The sequence below is a fragment of the Galleria mellonella genome, unplaced genomic scaffold (assembly GCF_026898425.1).
Source record: "Galleria mellonella isolate WM207_F2 unplaced genomic scaffold, CSIRO_AGI_GalMel_v1 utg83, whole genome shotgun sequence".
Lineage (NCBI taxonomy): Eukaryota > Metazoa > Arthropoda > Insecta > Lepidoptera > Pyralidae > Galleria > Galleria mellonella.
The window spans coordinates 3994257-4014840 of NW_026442162.1; the positions used below are offsets into that span (position 1 = coordinate 3994257).

General features: G+C 33.1%; 2 protein-coding genes across 2 annotated transcripts in view; both read left to right on the forward strand.

Moving 5' to 3' along the window:
• The window catches only part of LOC113516693 (pseudouridylate synthase RPUSD2-like), a 555256-nt gene that overhangs the window by 18744 nt on the left and 515928 nt on the right, over positions 1-20584 (forward strand). The gene's annotated exons all lie outside the window — the stretch shown is intronic.
• On the forward strand, positions 4858-12264 carry LOC113509201 (caspase). The gene is made up of 6 exons (XM_026892517.3): positions 4858-5016; positions 7379-7552; positions 8490-8626; positions 9410-9579; positions 10424-10541; positions 11233-12264. Exons 1-6 carry the CDS (start codon positions 4967-4969, stop codon positions 11457-11459), a joined length of 876 nt encoding a protein of 291 aa, XP_026748318.2. The 5' UTR covers positions 4858-4966; the 3' UTR covers positions 11460-12264.

Genomic DNA, 20584 nt, shown 5'->3' on the forward strand with positions numbered 1-20584 from the left:
CAACTTAGAATGGCAAGCAAGCTGACGGCTGACCTGATGGAAAGTGGTAACCGTCGCCTATAGGCATGAGCAGTGCCATGGACATAACAGAGTATACTGTTTCGCCCATGATACCCCCCATGCGTTGCCATTCCTGAGGACTCAGGTGTTATTCCTTTGTACCCTGTAAATTCACGCCATATCCTACCTTTCAAACTGAAACACAATTTGGATGGGCTAACTGACATGTTGTTATCCTTACCTGTCATCTATCACTAGTACCTCGCCAGTATATAGTAATAGCGCAGGTGGGGTTACCATTCTATTTTTCACCCATTAAAAAAGGAACCTTATAGCGTTAAGAATGAAGGCATCACAATGAGTTGTGTAATGGCCATAGTACTATTCATGAATATGGGCGACGGTTGCCAATTTCTATTAACTTTGAATGGGCCATCAAATTGTTTAGTTTTTCAAATTGCTTAAAAATGTCGAAGTACAATATATTCATTAAAAAAATATTCACGAATGTTTATACTTTATTTTTCAACCAACTTCAAAAAGAAGGAGTTTCAATTCAATTTGATTATATTTTCTTATATTTGTTACTTCATTACTCCGTTGGTTCTAAACCGATTTGGAAAAATCTTATTTTATCAGAAAGCGTATACTTATAGCTCCCATTTTATCAAAATTGGTTCAGTGGTTTAATTTCTAAATTAGTTTTTAAAAATGTCTGGTTTTGTCACAAATTGAAGTCAGATTTTTTGTAGGAGTCTTCAATTATTTCTATCACATAATTTACTGATCGAAGTTTATTTCTAACAATTGTCTCTGCCCTAAATATTGTTCATGGTCTCACTCAAATATTTTACAACGAAGATCGGGTAATTTGTTATATTAACTTTTACTCGGCAACTTTTATCCAGCTTTTATTCGGCAACCTTCGTGTCTGAAATCACGTAAAACGAAGCGGGTTTTCAGCACGTCGAAACCTCATATCTCAGAGTATCCAATTCCTTGTGAATTTCCCAGAAATTAATATCGGCCGCACGTGCCGTGAACTGAATTCAATCGAGTGCCAGTAAATTTTGGCATGGTGGCCCCTTAAACGCTATATAACATTTGGCTCAATTTCCACTTGGTCAACGCAAAAGGACCTTTCATATTTATTAAATTACCACTTTTTAAATTTATTAAACGACAAACGAATCGACTTGCCCCAGCTTAGCACCGGTTTATTGAATAATAAATAAATGAAGATCATGTTACTCGCTGTTAATCTAACTTTTTATAGGTGGAATAATTTTTAAAACCGCTTAAATTATTTTTTAAATTTATCCATTACAAACAAAATATATAATCTTTTTTCAGTATAAAATTATTTAGATTTTTTTTTTAATAAGGGAAGCAGATGAGGTCTTTTCCCAGCAGTGAGACATCATGGGTTAATAATAGAATAGAATAAGGATTCTTAATAGGTTTACTGTTTACGATTTTGAACGAATATTTACAGATAATTCCAGCCAGATGATGCAGTTTTTTTTTAACTGTGTTAATAATTCATTATAATTATTACTTCATTTTCTGGCACTGTATAACTATGTTAAAGTAAATGCTGTGAATACCTATAATAGGCATTAATATTGTATTGTATTTAATGTTTGTTATATATGTTATAATGCAATATGCTGTTGGTGTTACTTTAAATAAATAAATAAAACTGATCGCTTTAATATAACTCTAGAGATCTCTTGCTATATACGCATGCTACCTTAAAACCTCATTTATATATTGAATTCTCTAGTATACGTAACACATAAATGCAGCAACGATTCAACACAATTGGGTAACAATAAAGTACTTGATCCTCTTTTTAACATGAAAATTTATAAAATATGTATGTTAAAGTTATTTCTATCGGTTTTATTATTTTTACTCACGTATTAATTTCGAAATTACTATTCAAACTTTTTAGGCCTGATATGATAATGATGAATGATATATATACGGAACCAACAAAACAAAGCGTTTAAAGGTTCCCAACACTCGGAATTTGAGTCTCGAAAATTGGAGAGATCCGCAAAATGAGGACTGTCTGGGATGGTGCTCACAGATTCATTCCCACGTCAAGTGCAGGTTGGTACTTAAAATTAAATTAAATACGTACATATATTTTAGTAAGAAATAGGGCACTGCTTGTGTTGCGTTTCGAAATTAAAAAGTCTGTCAGAAACATACAAGCGTTATCTTTTCATTTCTCTTTATCTTTACGCCATATGTCTGCCGAGTAAGCAGAGATGGAGAAGTAACAGATATGGAGTGATATAAAATAGGCATACTTTAATAGACTTCAGAAAGCAGGAGGTTTTCACTTCGGTTGTATTTTTTTTAAAGTTTGTTACCTCCTAACTATGTCAGTTGTAAACCGATTTGAAAAAGTCTTTTTTTTGTCTAAAAGGATATAATGCTAGATTGGTTCCATGGAAATTTTATTAAAATAGATTCAGTAGTTTAGTTTTTAAATCATGATAACACATTGTTTGTGTGTAAAACTGAAAAATCTCGTCTGGCAACCCTGAAGTAAATCCTATGTTTATATTGTAAGGAACAAAAATTATCATAAATTGCCTTAGAAATGACAAATATTCCATTGTGTAACATACACAATAACATACAGTGTAATTGAGGTTGCGAAGATATCGCGATTCGGCGTAAAACGTAACGCACACAACAAAAAATTGATAAACAATCTTGCCTTGTGTTTTTATAACAATGCATCATCTAAACAAACAAGCTGAAATTTTTTTTATTTATGTTCGTGTTCTATACTGCTGTATAGCTGTATTCCGCGGCTTTGCTCGCATGAATCAGTTAGGATATAACCTACCTGTGTACCAAATTTCATTCAAATACGTTTAATAGTGTTTGCGTGAAAAATAACAATAATATAAGTTCTTTTCATTAATTAATTTATTTTATTTTGTGATACATAGGTAACAGTACATAACAATGGATGGTAAAACAGGCTAAGTCCTCGATGAGGTTGATCATCTATCGAGGTATACAAATCCACCAATATGTATATAAAAAAAAAACAAAGGAAATTCAATAATGTTACATTAATTTCTTACAAACTTTTGCATTTACAATATTCATAGGATTTATTTTAATGAGTTCGTTTGTTTGACCGAAATGTAAAACAGTTTTATGTCCTTCATTCTCAAATAATATATGTATGTCAAATTGTGTAATTATTGATTGAACCATTAAAGTTTTCCATCGCCCATTTTATCATGTGTAAAACGGTATACTCTGTTATGTCCATGGTATTATTGGTCATGTCTATAGGCAACGGTTACCACTTTTCATCAGGTGAGCCGTTAGCTTGGTTGCCATTCTAAGTTAAATAAAAAAAGTGTCAAAGGTTGACATACAAGTAAACTCACTTGCAGATTTATAATAAGCATTACAGTACATATAAAATAGGGATATGATAGGTATATAACTTAGGTGAAATGATACAAAAAATATATTATTACTTTTGTCTGTATTATTTTTAATGACTCAATAAATATACCAGTAATTATTTATAAATATGTCAAGTACAAAAAATCGCAATACTTTGTTATACTTATTCTACATATACACCAAAATTATGACTTAAACCAAAGTAATGGAAACAAAAAGCGTGCATCGAACACAGAATAATGGGGTTCTGTAGCTATAGTACAAAACTTGTTTATATATATCATATCACTTCCCTTTTAATATAAAAAATAAGAAAAAATATTTGACAGAAAGCCAAAATATTTCTTACCTACCCTCCCTTATAATACGGGTATTTATGCAACTAGATCTTTAAGATATTTATTGCCGTTTACAAATGCCTTATTTGATGATGTTACAATTTTAATACACTTTGTTTAATGCATGAGAAGATTCATCAGAAATACAGATTTTTACATCACAATTGTAGCAAAAGCTAAAACGCTACAACATGTCTGATGGTGTACAATTAGTTTAACCTATAGAAATCTGTAATGCATTGTAAATCCTCAAAACACTTTGACAAAGCTCCATTTTTAAACGCTCCATACTGTATGTTTTAGAAAAACTGTAGCAGGCTATTTATCATCATTTCAGCCATTCGCAGTCCACTGCTTAGCGTACGCTTCCCCATTCATCACCAAAAGGAACGGTACTGAGCCATCTGCATTCACCGACTCTGCAATACGTATATGTGAGGTTGTCTCTCCATCTAGACAGGGTTCGTCCTAACTATGTTTGCCCATGTGGTCTCGCCACTGTGAACCTTCCTCATCAGTTATTAGAACTTTAAGCTATGACCCATCAGCTTGTCAGTCCTATTGGATTTGATTCTTCTGTGATTCTTTTCATTATAGACTCTGTTATGCAACGATTTACCAAGTATAGGCCCAGTATCTACTGTAGTTAAAGAAAATTTTATATTATTATTTTACTTTAATAATAAGGATGATGTCTAATGAAGGAAGATGCCTATTGAAACAAGCTGAAATGGCAATGGATTGGTCACATAGCTCGAAGAAATGACAACGGGTAGGGGAGAAAGGTTTTTGAGTAGCGATCCCGTAGAAGAAAACACACTGTCACGCGACCTCCCACTAGATGGAGTGACGACCTCAAATGGATTGCAGGGTGTCAGTGTATGCAGGTGGCTCAGGATCATCCCTTATTGCAGTCTATAGGGAGATCTATATTCAGCAGTAGACATATAACGATTAGATGCCTATTGGATTCAGCCATATAGTTACGGTACCCTATAAATTAAAATCGAGTCCTTATCATGTCATACAGACATACCGATTAGATATCTGCTTTGGATCGATAGAAACGTAAATTTTTGCCACTTTGTGTGCATTTCTCGAGAGTTTCAGTCGGCTTTAAATACAATAATATATTGTGCAATAAATAGTGAACAAAGTAAACGTGTTTGCTTATAAAAATGGATGATTCAGATGCATCCCCTTTTGGTTTTCTATCGCCCAAGGCAAAGTGAGTAGAAACTTGTTGTTCAATTTATCTACTAAAGACGTTGATATTAAAAATGAATTTTCTTTGTATTTACGTCTGGATGGTTCATTGCTTGTTCGATTTTTAAGTGGCTTATAAACAAGAGGAGAGTCTCAATTCGATAGTATTTTATTTTGAGGTTATGTTCCTCGAGATCGTCACCATGTTTTTAAGTTCACGAGGCCTAACAACGTCGCAAATAACTGTCAATTTCCAAAAACAATTAAGACAATGCTTTTGAATTATTATTTAAAAAGTGCTCTGCTAGCGAACTAAAACGTTAATCGTAGAATAGGTTGCATAAATAAATAAATCTACCATTAAAAACTTTGCAGCTACTTACATATCAGCCATTATTTGTCCACTGCTAAACATAGGCATCCATCATATTTGGGGGGTATTCCCAGTGTCGCCATGCTTGGTAGGCGGATTGGCAACCGCAGCTAATTCTTTCGTGATGTTTTAAGAGGGACACTGTTGCCCATCCCTCGACCATAAGTTCCTTTCGGCCATTCTATGCCGGGAATTACACGGCGAACTACTTAGTAATATGTAACTCTAATTATAATTAATAATTTTTTTTATTACTTATTAATTTTATCCACTTATTATTCACAACCCCGGTTATATTGTATGTATATTTCCAAAACAAATAATGTAATTTTTAATATATTATTTTATTTCTTTTCATACTATATGATTATGTTAAAGTAAATGCCGTGAATACCTTTAATAAGCATGTGCATTCATATTGTATTATATTTAATGTTTGTTATATACTATGTGTTACCCGTATAAATATGCTCTTGGTGTTCCTATGAATAAATAAATAAATACTTCTTATTTTACTTTGGTATCAGAAAAAATAGGTTCCTAATTCAAATTTAAAAATTGACTTGATCTGGGAAATTTTTAACTTAATCACTAGCAACACTGAAAATGACTTATATTGTTTTTTTTTTTTTAAATAAGTGAGTTCCGTCAGCCAGACTTCAATTTAAGGCTATAAGACTTAGACTCGCTGCTCTACCTCCATAATCAAAGTCTTCTATACCATGTGTCTAAATATATGGTTATTTATCAGCAGGTATGTTTTATTATGATTGAAATCACTTGATTTTGTAGTGCAAAATGCACTTTTTTATGAATTAACAGTTTCTCGGGGAATTTTGGTATATCTCTTCTTTCGAAGTGCTCACTTATAGATTTAAACATTTTTATTTCTAAACCCAGCAGAAGAACAGGTGTGCGTTGATCTTCTCAGTCTTTCCACTTATGTGAATTTAACAATGTATTTTATTTTTAAGCAGCTTAAAACAGAGGTTCGATGTATGTGATGAAGATGTTCTATTTAGATTTGATCTTTATATTTTTTTTTTTTGTTATCAATAAATGTGTTTTTATTCTAACGACTGCCAATGACAATAGTAACTCCACTGCGTTTTGGGGTATGCTGGCGGGGCGTCACTGAGGGATAATAATAGGTGAGAATGAAAGCAAGTCATTTGTCTTAAACTCTATTCGGTAATGTCCATGGTACTATTTATGTCTATAGGCAACGATTACCACTTTCCAAGGTGAGAGCTTGTTTGCCATTTTAAGTTACATAAAAAAAAAACGTGACGAATTTAACAAAAACTACCTTTTTGCCCACTACTTTGTACGTGCATGTATCGAAAATAGGAAAATCAAAAATATAGATCATTTCTAGATGGCGTATCAAAATAACACATACACCAATTTGACCTCTAGGAATACTACAGTCAAACCGCATTTAATGCAGCGTTTTTTATGCATAGGTGCAGTAGTTTTAGCAAACATATAGATAGACGGATAGATAACATTTCTACAAAATATTGTTTTAAGCTTCTATTGCTTCTGTTAAAATTCTTAATCAATTTTTTTTTTATGCACGGACATCGTCCAGATACAATTTTGTTAAATTCATCATAATAACTGTAGTTTCAGATGGGATCCCATGGCAATCGAGTTAAGATGGCTATATCGCTAGCAATAGGACTGCCAGTCTCTGTTACTCACAATCTTTTTTTCCCGTTATTCTACATTTGGTCCTGTATTCGTATATCTTTAATATCATATGCAAAAAAAAGGATGTAGCGGAATAGATCAAGATGTAGACCTTGTTACTGATGTAATGGGTGAGCTTATCTCTGAAAGAGATCTCAGTCAACCTAATGCAATGAAAGACAAAATCTTTATCTAGCTCAACATAAAGTATAGGCGAATAAAGAAAAGCCTCTTTTTAAAGCCGCTTAAAAGTATTAGTTTTCCAGGAAACGTGGAATTTGTTTTTTCTAAACAGTCTCTATAACATTATCTTCAGAACCTCCGATCAGAGTACAGAAGCGTCACCTACGGAAAACCAAGCCTCCGATCGGAATGTAGAGGTACTTATAAAACGCCAATTCGACCCGAATGCTTTGTACTATGATATGTCGGGGAAAAAGTACCTGCTCATCTTCAACCAGTATAAGTTTCAATCCACAGTGTATTTTAGGTAAGAATTTTCTAGAAAGACGTTTTATATTTGTTATTATTTATGAAGACCTAGCTATATGTATATATAAAACTACGTCATCATATAGCATATATCCTAACCATCTGGATGAGTGACAGCCTACCATGTGTATTTTTAAGGCACTTTCCTCCACGCATAACCACGCTTTGGAGCTTCTAGCAGCAGTATTTACGAACAGATACGACATCGTAAACCTCAAGAAAAGATCATATTCTTTTTAAAAGGCCATTGGTCTGCCTGCAATGCCTCTGGTGTTGCGGGTGCTCATGGGCGGGGGTAGTCACTTACCATCAGGTGACCCAAATGCTCGTTGACCCCTGTGTTATATAAAAATGGAACTAAATAGTGCGGACATCTCTCAATGCTCGGGGATGGTAATACATAGACATCATGTATTACTGTTGCTGTCAAAGCTCTTAACCAGTTAAAAGTACGATTGACTAGCAAAATCAGTCAAAAGTACTTTTAACCGTATGCTTTAGTCAATAATACTTATGACTAAAATAACAGTTAAATGTACTTTTGCCCAATCGAGCTGGTTAAAAGTAGTTTTGACTAGTTGTATCAGTTTTGACTGTAACATTAGCATGAGGACCAAGGAGATTTCATACTACTATATTACCAACTCTATTAACTTTTCAACCGACTTTAAAAAGAAGCAGGTTCTCAATTCGTTTGTTTTTTTATGTTTGTTACCTAATAACTCTGTCAGTTATAAACTCTGATTTGCAAAATTCTTTTTTGTCTGAAAGGGTATTCTTACAGATCGGTACCGTAGAAATTTCATGCAAATTAATTCAGTAGTTTAGTGTTTAAATTAAAATCACTGATTTTATCAGAATTAAAGTCGGTATTTTTTTATTTAGTTTTAGTTAATCATTATTAAAGTATTAAGAAACTATATTTGAACTTTCAGAAACAAACGACCTCCATCTCGGTTGGGGACATTTAAAGATGTTGATAAGCTGAACAAAGTGTTCAAATCTGTACAGTTTGAAGTGTCTACACACACTGACCTACAATATAGTAACATAAAGGAAACGGTAACTGCCTGTATGTATGTCTATATTTTTTTCTGCACACAAATTATATAAATGTATTTTCTATTTCTTTCTACTTAAAATATTCTATCATATGTTCTAAATTAATTCTCATGTTGATGATGATATTAGCCATTGGCATGGCCCTTGGCGGGAAAAATAAGAAACACGTCTGCTCTGCTATTTTATTTTTTCACCTTTGAATATGGCTTCATGCAACCTGATTTATTCTTTTTTTAAAAAAAAAAAATATGTAGCTAATGTGACTTGAGGTGATGTAAGGGTTCTGACATCCTTGGATATCCCATACATCCAAGTCTGTCTAAAAATTTAGAAGTTATGGTGGAATATAGAAAGGGAATAGAAACTTGCATACTTGAACCCTAAAACCCTTAATTCGTCGATTTCTTTGTGTATGTTACGCGATATTTTCTTTTAAATTTTATCTTTCTCTCTTTATAAAATCGTTCTATCGTACAAAGTGACCCATTTTACTTACTTTCTTTTCAATCTACTACAAAAAGAAGATGTTTCTCAATTCGGTTGTATTTTTTTACGTTTAACTCATAACACATAACTCTGTCAATTTGGAAAATACTTTTATTTCTTTATCTGTAAGCATGTATCTGTAAGTATTTACAGATTAGTCCCATAGATATTATATATTATCAAAATCAGTTAAATAATTTAGTTTTTAATAATTGGTATTGCCACAATTGAAATCTCTTTTTTTTATGGAACATAACATTAATTAATGTACGTTTTTTTGTAAAATTTAAAATTGATATTTTTTCAGTCATAGATCGAGATCACAGTAACACTTCGTGCATATGTATAACATTTTTGACACACGGTAATAATCAAGGCGACTTGTATGCTGCTGATAGACCTTTCTCCCTACAAAATTTGACGAAACTATTCGAGGATAAGAGACTAGCGACTATTCCTAAATTATTTTTTATTCAGGTATAAAAAAAAGTTATTTTGTTAATTTTTCATCACCATCGTTATTTCTGCCATTAATTATTGCCCGCTATATGTAATTATTGAACATAGGCTCTCCATAGATTACCATAAGAAACAAATCTCGTTCTTTTGCATCAGACTTTACACAATACATTTGAAAGATATCACTCCATTTTGTTAGGCAACTTATTATGGTAAACGAGCTAACGTTGCTTACATGAACAGTACCATGAACTTTCATAATACATTGTCAGACCTATGGTACCCTTCATATATTGCCATCCCTGTAGTCTATGATTACGCTTTCGTACCCTGTAACTTCATTGCCTTATCCTGTGCTTGAAACCGAAATACAGTCATCCAAGTTTAGTGGCAAAAAATCATGCAGGACAATGGTATCTATTCAGATGGCTTTTGAATAGTCTTCCTCTGGTAAACTTTTGAGGGTCGCCCTAATTACTTTTGGGTTTGCTTGTATGAGGTCACCGCTTGAAAATTGTTTTTTCCCTCCGACAGTTGGTTTTTTAAGCTATACGGCCAGTCATTTGTCTGCTTACTTAGATGATTTTGATTATACTTATTCGGATGTAGTTATTGTGATAACTTTAATATCTGACATATATTAATTTGAAAATGGTCTACACTTTGAAAAGTCTCTTCGAAGACTGGTTTCTTTGTATCAATTTGGAAAAAGTAGAAGTTTTTAACTTAATAGTAATTTGTATTGTGTGGAAACCGAAACCTTAATGATCAAAAGGTGAGATGTTAAACCGCTACACTGCCAAAGTCGTAATTAAAATCGTCCTCGTCAAAGATATAAGCATTTAAGTTATCTGTGCTTTAGGCTTGTAGAGGAGATGATGTCGACGACGGAAATTTTGTGGAAACTGATGCTCTTTCATTCAAAACCTACCACATACCGTCACATATTGACTTTCTGACGCTGTACCCTACTGTTGAAGGTAAATACTGTAATAGAGTTCTTTAAACTTATTTTAAATTCACGGTCAAGATTTAATGCAATGAATGATTTCAGGTAAATAGTGGAATGAACTATGTCGAGGTATAATCTAGGTTGAAACGTTGGTAATAAAAATCAAGTATGTAGGTACTATTCACCTGCAATCGCGTCGCGTTAAGTCCTGATCGTGAATTTTAAATATGTGTAAACAACGCGAAAGTTTAAAATTATTTAACTTATTTTTTGTTTACAGGGTAAAATCGAAGTCATTAGCCTCCTTTTAAGGTAGTGATCTACCAGTGAAATTAAATTTTCTTCGAAAAGCAATAAAAAATTTTAAGCCCTCCCACAACTGCGCATTAGGGCTTCCAGAAGTTAAATAAGTATGGAGGCTATATCTTCATATTCACTGGTAGAATATTCCTTTAAAGTCAATGTTAATGATTTCGATTTTACTGCGTATATTTGACGTATAAATTATTTTACTAATATTATAGACTAGTCGTTTTTTGTAATTCGTGAGATATAAACCATTTCTATGTGTTAATCTGGAATATATACATGTTCCAAATTTTATTCAATTGATTATTGTGATTAAGTAACTATTCTTCAATCTTCTTTACAAGTATTTACATTTAAATAACTCATATTAGTAAGAATAGAAGAAATTGATTAAGTAATATATGTTTTAGGGTTAGTGGCATTTAGAGACAGTGAAGGCTCTTGGATGATTCAAGAACTTTGTAAAATTATTGAAACACATTACAGAGACTACGATATACTTCAGCTAATCACATTGGCTAACAAGGCTGTGGCATTTGAACGAACGTCGAGCAATCAAAAAAATTTATCGATACACGAGAAGAAGCAAACACTCGAAACTAAACATACTTTGACGAAATTTCTGAAATTCGCATGATCTTTTTTAGATGTTACAGAGTTGTTCTTAGATTAAATATTATTTATATCTAGTTATTATCAGAATTATTTCATATTTTCAATATTCTATTAATTGCCCTTTTGTATATTTTTGAAGAAAGTGCGTTTCTGAACTTCCTTAATCTATGGACTCTCTACAACATTTTTAACATATCTCCATAATATCTAATATCTTTATTATCATCATTACAATGTATTTGTGATCCAAAAATTAATATAGGTTTCTTACTTTTCGTATTTTGTTACAAAGTACAATCCTATGCCTTTTATATCCATCGAATTCATGCAAGACCTGAAATCGTCTCTCTATCTCATGGGGGTTAATTCCCCATTGCGCACGATTTTCTATTTTGAGAACCTCTGTTCTCCAATAATGTTATTAATGCTTTTCAAATCTATCTAATTGATATATTTTATTTTTTACACTTATCAGCTAAAGTAACCTGTGTCTGTCTTAAATTGATTCTGAATATGGACTATATCTTTTTGATTATCCTTTACGATGTGACATCTAGCTCTCCTTTTATTTAACCAATATTAATTTATAAATTATTTATTATAATATGGAGTATTTAATATTTTGTTTCTTGATCTCTTTTTCTTCTTTGTTCTCTCTTTCCTTCTAAGAGTTAAGGAGTAGTGATATATAAGGTAACGCAATATCTTACATCTCCTATTCTCATCTGTTTTCATCAATTTATTAAATCATAGCAAATATGTCTCAGTTTTATTAATGTAAGTTAATGAATTGTAAATAATGCAATAAAAATAAAGTTTTTTGTGTACTTTTTTTTTTTAATAGATGATAATGGAATGGTAACCCCACCCGCGCTATCGGTATACACTGGCGGGGCACCAGTGAAGGATGATAGATGAGGATGAAGTAGGTCAGTTAGCCCATCGTGACGAATTCAACAAGAATTGTTCAAGATGGTTACCAGGGGAAACCACGTGGAGGTCGACCTAATAAGGCATATTGCTAGCAATAGGGCTGTCAAACCCCATTGCTAACAATCCCTTTTCCCTTTTTTTGTGTACTCTCATATATATATCATTATTATCATATTAACCGTTAAATGCCCACTGCTGAATACAGGCTTCCCTGACTTCCAGACCCCAGGGGAGAAGGAAAATGTTAATAATGCAGAGGGTCACAGTAAAAATAATATTTTTTAAAACAACAATATATATAATACGTGTAGATACAAGACGAGACAACCATTTGAATAGTGAAGAAAACCGTATAAAAAAATAATATCAACATATAGATGTGGCCAGACTTAAATTTACATCATGGCGACAAAGAAGTTTCAATTCAAGTTTTCTTGCGGTTTCCCCTGGAAATCATCGTAACTGATTTATTGTTGAATTCGTCACGATAGGTCATCTAATCTGCTTCATCCTGAACTATCATCCTTTCCTGTATCCTGCCAGTATATATCGATAGTAAAGGCCGAGTTGCCATTCCATTATCATTCATAACAAAAAATACATACGACTATATAGAAAATCTGACTCCAGCAAAATTTATAGAAATTCAATAATTCAAATTAATAACAAATTTGTGTAAAAAATGAAATAAAAATTAACTTTTATAATCTAATCCGCCATCTTCTGATTGCGGCTATTTTAAAATAACATCATTTATTGTATCGTTACCTACTCTTTAAGCTTTTTCATTTCATACCAAAATTAACAGGGTTTATAAAATACTAGCTTTTGCTCGCGACTTTGTACGCGTGTAGTCGCGTTGGTGTGCGTAGCTTATATCCTTCTTTATCCCATACAGTACATGTACCTAAAACAAATTCCATAATAAAAATGTTTAAGCTGTTAAGGCCCTATGAGGTAATAAACAAACCCACTCATATTTATAATATTAGTAAGGATATACCGTCCGTTATGTTGTTGCGGTAGTCATTTTGAAAATAATATAATGCTGAATAATATATAATATATTATATTGTTAACAGAATTAAAAGTGCATATAAAATTAACAGTTCAAACGGTGTCAGGAACAGGTTCCTGTTAAGCTTACAAGATTTGACCTAAACAAACACAACTAATTAGTTAATTACTTAACTAACATACTTTGCAAATTAAGTGTAAGTTATTTAATACATAATTTAGGCCTTATAAATTACTAGCGACCCGCCTCGACTTCGCACGGGGGCAATGGTGATATTAAATATCCTACAGAATATAATATCGAATATATATTTTATTAATTTATCGTAACATACTTATAAGAACGATAAAATTATCAGTGTTTCTCTACAATATTATGTATGTATTATACATATAAACTTTCCTCTTGAATCACTCTATCTATTAAAAAACCGCATCAAAATCCGTTGCGTAATTTTAAAGATCTATGCATACATATGGACAGACAGATGGGAAGCGACTTTATTTTATACTATGTAGTGTTCACTATTAACAACGACAAGATTGCGTTCCACAAAATAACCAACTTCAATTGTAGAAAAACCAGTTCTTTTAATTCAGGAACTGATTTTGATAAAATTTCTATTGGGACCAATTTCTGTAATCCTTTCAGATAAAAAAAAAAAGAATTTACAACTGATACTGATAAATTCTTTTTTTAACTGTATCAGTTGTATGTAATAAACTTAAAAAAAAAAAATTTTTATTACTTAGAATGGCAAACAAGCTGATGGCCCATCTGATGGAAAGTGGTAACCGTCGCCTATAGATATAAGCAGTACCATGGATATAACAGAGTATACTGTTTCGCTCATGATACCCCCCATACGTTGCCATTCCTGAAGACTCAGGTGTTATTTCTCTGTACCTGTAAATTCACGCCATATCCCACCCTTCAAACCTAAACACAGCCATGCAAACACAACTGCTTTACGGTTGAAACACGAATGAGACAGAGGAACCCAAGCAAACGACTTTTATACAGTCTCCCTCTGGTAATAACTTCCTATAACTGAATTGAGACCTTAATTCTTTTTGAAGTCGCTTGATAAAAGACATTTCCCTAATATTCCATTACATTACCACAGACATGTACATACAAGTATGTGATCCTGGTGAATCTTATTGTCTTCAGTTAATCAGCTTTGTGTAAGACAAAGAGAGGCGTAATCTCACTGAGCCTCTTGTTAAGACTGATTGTGTTTATTTTCATGTGATTATATAAAATTTTTCGTAAACAATCTATTTGCGTATTATCCAAAAGGTAAATTTTACTCGATTTTACAACGTCTGCGGGTCTGTAATAAGATTAATAATCGCAAGTTATGGTATTTTTTAGTAAGACTGTAAAAGACCATAACAAGAGAATTTAAAGTTAATATTCTTTTGTTTTATACCACGAAGGTGGCAACCAAACACAGCCCGTCTGATGTCAAATGGTCACTGTAGACTATGGACGCACTGCAATATCTATGAGTGTCACGTGCACTTTGCCGACCATGAAGATATGTATATAATCCGAAATATCCTTCGGTGTCTTATTATAATATTTAATGTTAACATCAAATAGGAGTATGGCATCAATGATGATTACGGCTGTATTGGTCTTTAATGCTCTTATTATAAGAATAAATTTCGGATGAAGAGTCTTATGTGACATATGATTGAATCCCATATTTTATTTTTATACCAAACGATGCACCTTAACAAAAATATTGTAGAAAGAAATAGATGTTTTCTTTTAAAGCGCCATAATACGCCCCCCGAAGAAGACTTCCGAATCCGTTCGTTAGTTACCCATGATATAAGTACAGAGTCATTAGAAATAGAAATAATTTTTTAGGCTGTTCGTTATTTAGAATAAAAAGAAATTTTTGTTATGAAATTATCATCATGAGAGAAATATTTTGTCCCTTTTTAGTATTATCTTTGTTGCGTCTAGAATAAACACTTAACAGCGATGTCGTGCCTACAGAACTATCAATATAAACAGATACACTCAATTAATACCCTGGAACATGTTGCGAAGTTGCCAGCAATGTGACTGTGCATAATATTCCGGTGATGCAATTATAAACATTACTGTATAGAGATACAGTTTATAATAGATAATTGCATGAGAGAACTAATGCATCAATCACTATTCTATTGGGGATACCTGCAGTGTTCGTCTCAATCTATAACGTCCGGATGCTGCTGTTAATGGCTGAATATAATCTACAATATATTCCAGAACCATTTTGCTGTAGCTTAATAGTGTATGCTCTTCCAGTAATTTTGTTTTCATTAATTTATTTAAGACAAATTGTATGTTAAAATTTCTTCAGAGCCATCCAATAAACCATAGGTTTGCTTGGAAGAGATCACTATTTAGCAATAAGGCCACAAACACTTTATTTTGCTTTTATGTAATGAAATTTATGTAAATAAGCATTCACTTCATTTGTGTACATATTATTAATCTTTATAATCTGTATCATTCTATGAAAAGAACGATAAAGAGTTTTCATTTATTCCTTCACAGGTATCTCTTTTTTTATACAACTTAGAATCGCAAACAAGCTGACGACCCACCTGACGGAAAGTGGTAACCGTCGCCTATAGATATGAGCAGTACCATGGACATAACAGAGTATACTGTTTCGCCCATGATAACCCCCCATGCGTTGCCATTCCTGAGGACTCAGGTGTTATTCCTACTACCCAGTAAATTCACGCCCTTCAAACCGAAACACAGTCATGCAAACACAACTGCTTCACGGTAGAAACACGATCTGGACAGAGGTACCCAAGCAATCGACTTTTGTACAAAGTCTCCCAGTTTATAAAATAGAGATAAGAATCTGCAGTTTGGCCGATAAAGTTTCATCAAATCGAAATTTCCTTTTTATTTGGAATAATAATCAATTATTTAATTAACAATTGGAATAATAATTAATACCATTATCCTTTAATTACAAATCATAAAAACAAAAACACGGTTATATAAATAGATATAAAAGAAAACTGAATATTGTAGTTATACATTACATTATACACAATACACATGTGTATTGTATGTGTACGTGTACATACGTGTAGACACGTATGTACACATACGAGGATGGATTGATAAGTCCGGTAAAAATGAAACAACGAGCTACATTTTCGAATGAGTGCCATTTATTTTTTAACATCATCTCCTTTAAGAGCTATACACTTGGTTAGACGATGTTGGAGTTTTTGATCCCCTCTTTGTAGTAATTTTTAAAAGGCTGCAAAGGCCTGCAAAATATCTTGTTTTTGGAGATAACCTCCAAATCTACGTATTCCAAGCTATGCGCGCTTTGAAAGGGCAGGTCAGTTAGCGCATCGTGACGAATCCCAGCAGAATTAACCATGATAGTTTCCAGGGGGACCACGTGGAGATCGACCTGATTGGGTATCTTGCTAGCAATGGGACTGATAGTTCGCATTGCTAATAATCCCCTCCCCCCGCCCATTATATATTAGGTATTTCCATACTAGTACCCAGTAACAATGGCAACAAGAAAACAGATTAAAAGAGCGCAGTTTCGTCTTTCATTTATAAAACGTCTATCACTGTCTGGGTTCGGGAGACAACTAATACCCGACACAGTTGGAAATAGTGCAAATTACTAAGTATATTTTGGTTTCTGGGCCACTTGTCATTTGTATTGAAGATGTCTGGTTTAGAACTTGCTATTTACTATATTTGCTTATTTATTAAGCATATTTGCATGTTATTACATATTATTACTATTACCTTTAAATACTGTGACTCAGTATTAAAAATATTTCATTTTCAACCGACTTCAAAAAGGAGGTTTTCAATTCAGTTGTATTTTTTTATGTTTGTTACCTGATTATACCGTCAGTTTTAAACCGATTTGGTAAATATATTTTTTATCTGTAAGGATATACTTATAGATAGGTCACAAGGAAGTTTATCAAAATCGGTTCAGTAGTTTAGTTTTTAGATCAAAACAACTGGTTTAACTGCGATTGGAGTAAGAGTTTTTTTTTTTTGTGGAAAAATATCTTATATTTTTTCAGTACCTAGGTGTAATTACAATTGAGTCATCACATGAGAAACAGGAATATGTACTTCTGTAAGATAGCACATAGTTCAGGAAAATATAAAAAAAATACAACCCAATTGAGAATCTCGTTATTTTTTACTTTAAAACCTAAAACTTTTAATTTTATCTTAAAGTATTTTTTTATACTACTTAGAATGGCAAATAAGCTGACGGTACACCTGATGAAAAGTGGTAACCGTCGCCTATAAACATGAGCAGTACCATGGACATAACAGAGTATACTGTTTCACTAATGATATCTCCCATGCGTTGCCATTCTTGAGGACTCAGGTGTTATTCCTCTATTCACTGACATATCCCACTCTTCAAACCGAAACATAGCCATGCAAACACAACTGCTTCACGGTAGAAACACGAATGGGACAGAGATGCCCAAGCAAACGACTTTTGTACAAAGCCTCCCTCTGGTAAAGTACAGGATATATTATATCAGATAAAAATCAAATTTTACACATCAATTTATAAATTAATGAATGAATGATGGATTTATGAAGTAAGAAATAAAAAACTAAAACCAAATTGATAATCTCCTATTTTTTGAATTCATTGAAAATACATTGTTACAAATACAAGACAATGTGTACAATTTCGTCGAATATTTGTCGTCTAATATATTTTCTGTCTTGGATACTATCCAAACAGTATCCACTTGTTCTTGACAATTTACCTCTCGAGATCAATAACGAAGTGGCTATCGACTGATGCTGTAGAGACGTCTGAGTGAATTCTCATTGATACAGTTCATTGTCTCAGACTGAGGTGGATTGGTGTTTAACATTGTTTTTATACCACTGAGGTGGTAAACGAGCATACGGTCCACCTGATGGTAAGCGGTTACTGTAGCCTACGACGTATTACGCGTCCGCTGCCTATTCTGAAGAAACCTCTTTATCTCCTTTTGAAGAACCTCATGATGTAGTCTCTTGGGAAAACCTCGGCAGGGAGCTTCCATAACTTGAGTGTTCGTGGGAGGAAATATCTCTGCAACCGATACTATCCTGCTTCGTTTGCATTGCCGTATTATCACACATGTACATCTTTGAGGGTAATTTTGAAAGTTTTTATAACGTAGTTAACCCAAAAATTTGCAATAAATCCAATTATTTTTACGTGAAATGTTAACACACAAACAGATATACTGACGAAGATAAAGGAGATTGCCAGTAATATGATTAATGGATCCATTAATAGCATTAAACCCTGTGAGCTCGACCTCCCTTTAAACCATGGTTGTTAATTCCTGATGAATTTCTTACGATGGGCTGACTAACTTGACTTCATCGAGGGAAAGACATTGTTGGCAATAAGGTCTAATAGCCCTACTGCTAGCAATATACCCTGTCAGGTCGATCTCCACGCGGATCCCTCTGGCTACCATCGTGGTTAATTTTTATGAAATTCATTACGATGGGTTACCTGGCCTATTTTCAGCCTCGCTCATCATCTCTCACTAATGTCTCGCCAGTATATACAGACAGTGCAGGGAGATTACCATTACATATTCATCATACCGTCGTTCTGGTACTGCTTTACAATAAAAAGTTCTGACTACATATTGAATGCATAAACACTGACAGAACAAAAAATTCTATTTTACTCATAATTATGCACCGTCATTTTAGAAGGAATATATTTTGTAACCCTGTGTGTATTCGAAAACTGAAACCCCATTCAAATGCGGTGGCGTGCCAATTTATAACAACTATACATGCGATCTGTCAAATGTCTTATTTGCACATGTTATGTATTTTTCACACGAATCTGAAGAGAATATATGCATTATTATTACCCGAGGGAGACTTTGTACAAAGGTCGTTTGCTTAATACCTCTGTCCCATTCGTGTTTTTACCGTGAAGCGGTTGCGTTAGCATGGCTGTGTTTCGGTTTGAGGGGTGAGATATGGCAGTGAATTTACAGGGTACAGAGGAATAACACCTGAGTCCTTAGAAATGGCAACGCATGAGTAGTACCATGGGCGTCACAGTACATTCTGTAATGCCCCTAATACTTATATCTATGGGCAACGGTTACCACTTTCCATCAGGCAAGTTGGTAGCTTGGTTACCATTCTGGGAATTATAAAAAAACACGTCTTCCACTATACATATCCACTGGTAATAATTGATTGGAGGATGTGAACACTGCTATATTTATATGCTTTTTGATGTCCAGTCACAAATTAGCGTCAAAGCAATTTACAGACCAACTGGCATCCTGTAACGTAATTTCCCTTGTGTTATTATCGTTTTCCACCACGGTGGTCACTCGTCATGTTGCATTGGTAATTTCATTGCGAGTAGTCGGCGGACTGGCCGGTAATACGGCAGCTCACTGCAACAAATTGAATCCAGGAGAGCGGTTTACAACGTACGACCGTGTGATGTGATCGCTCGTAACGTAACTGGTATAGAAAATTCCAGAAAATGCAGAAAAAAATGGATTACAAATGAATCTTAAATAACAAACACAAATTTATTTATTATTGTTATGTAAGATTTTGTTCCACAATAAGTACTACTTCAAACATGGTCAAATCAGTTATTTTAATTTAAAAGCTAAACTACTTAACTGATTTTGATACAATTTTGTATGGAATCGATCTAAAAGGATCTTAATATTTTATATTATGTTATTATTCATATTGTTAATATCTTTACTTATTTAATGGCATTTAATAATTTAAATCTATTTTAATGTTTATCAAACACAAGGCATGCTGTGGTTGCCTATAAATGTAAGAAAAGTTAGATCTAACTGTTCTTACACCAGTGTATTGTATTGAAATATTTAACTGTATCTTATGTTGGTAATCCTATAAATAAATAAATAAATATCCTTTCAGTTAAAAAAAAAAGAATTTTCCAAATCGATTTATAAATGAGGAAATTCTGAAATAATAAACATAAAAATTGTTATGTTCCTTCTTTGAACATAAAATATGTACAATTACATTGAGAAGTTCCTCAGTTTTTGAAGTGTCATTTTTAAATTCCCAATCAGACCAATTAGGAAACGTACTTTTCACAATTGACTCAAGTTTAGGTGTTCTGGGTT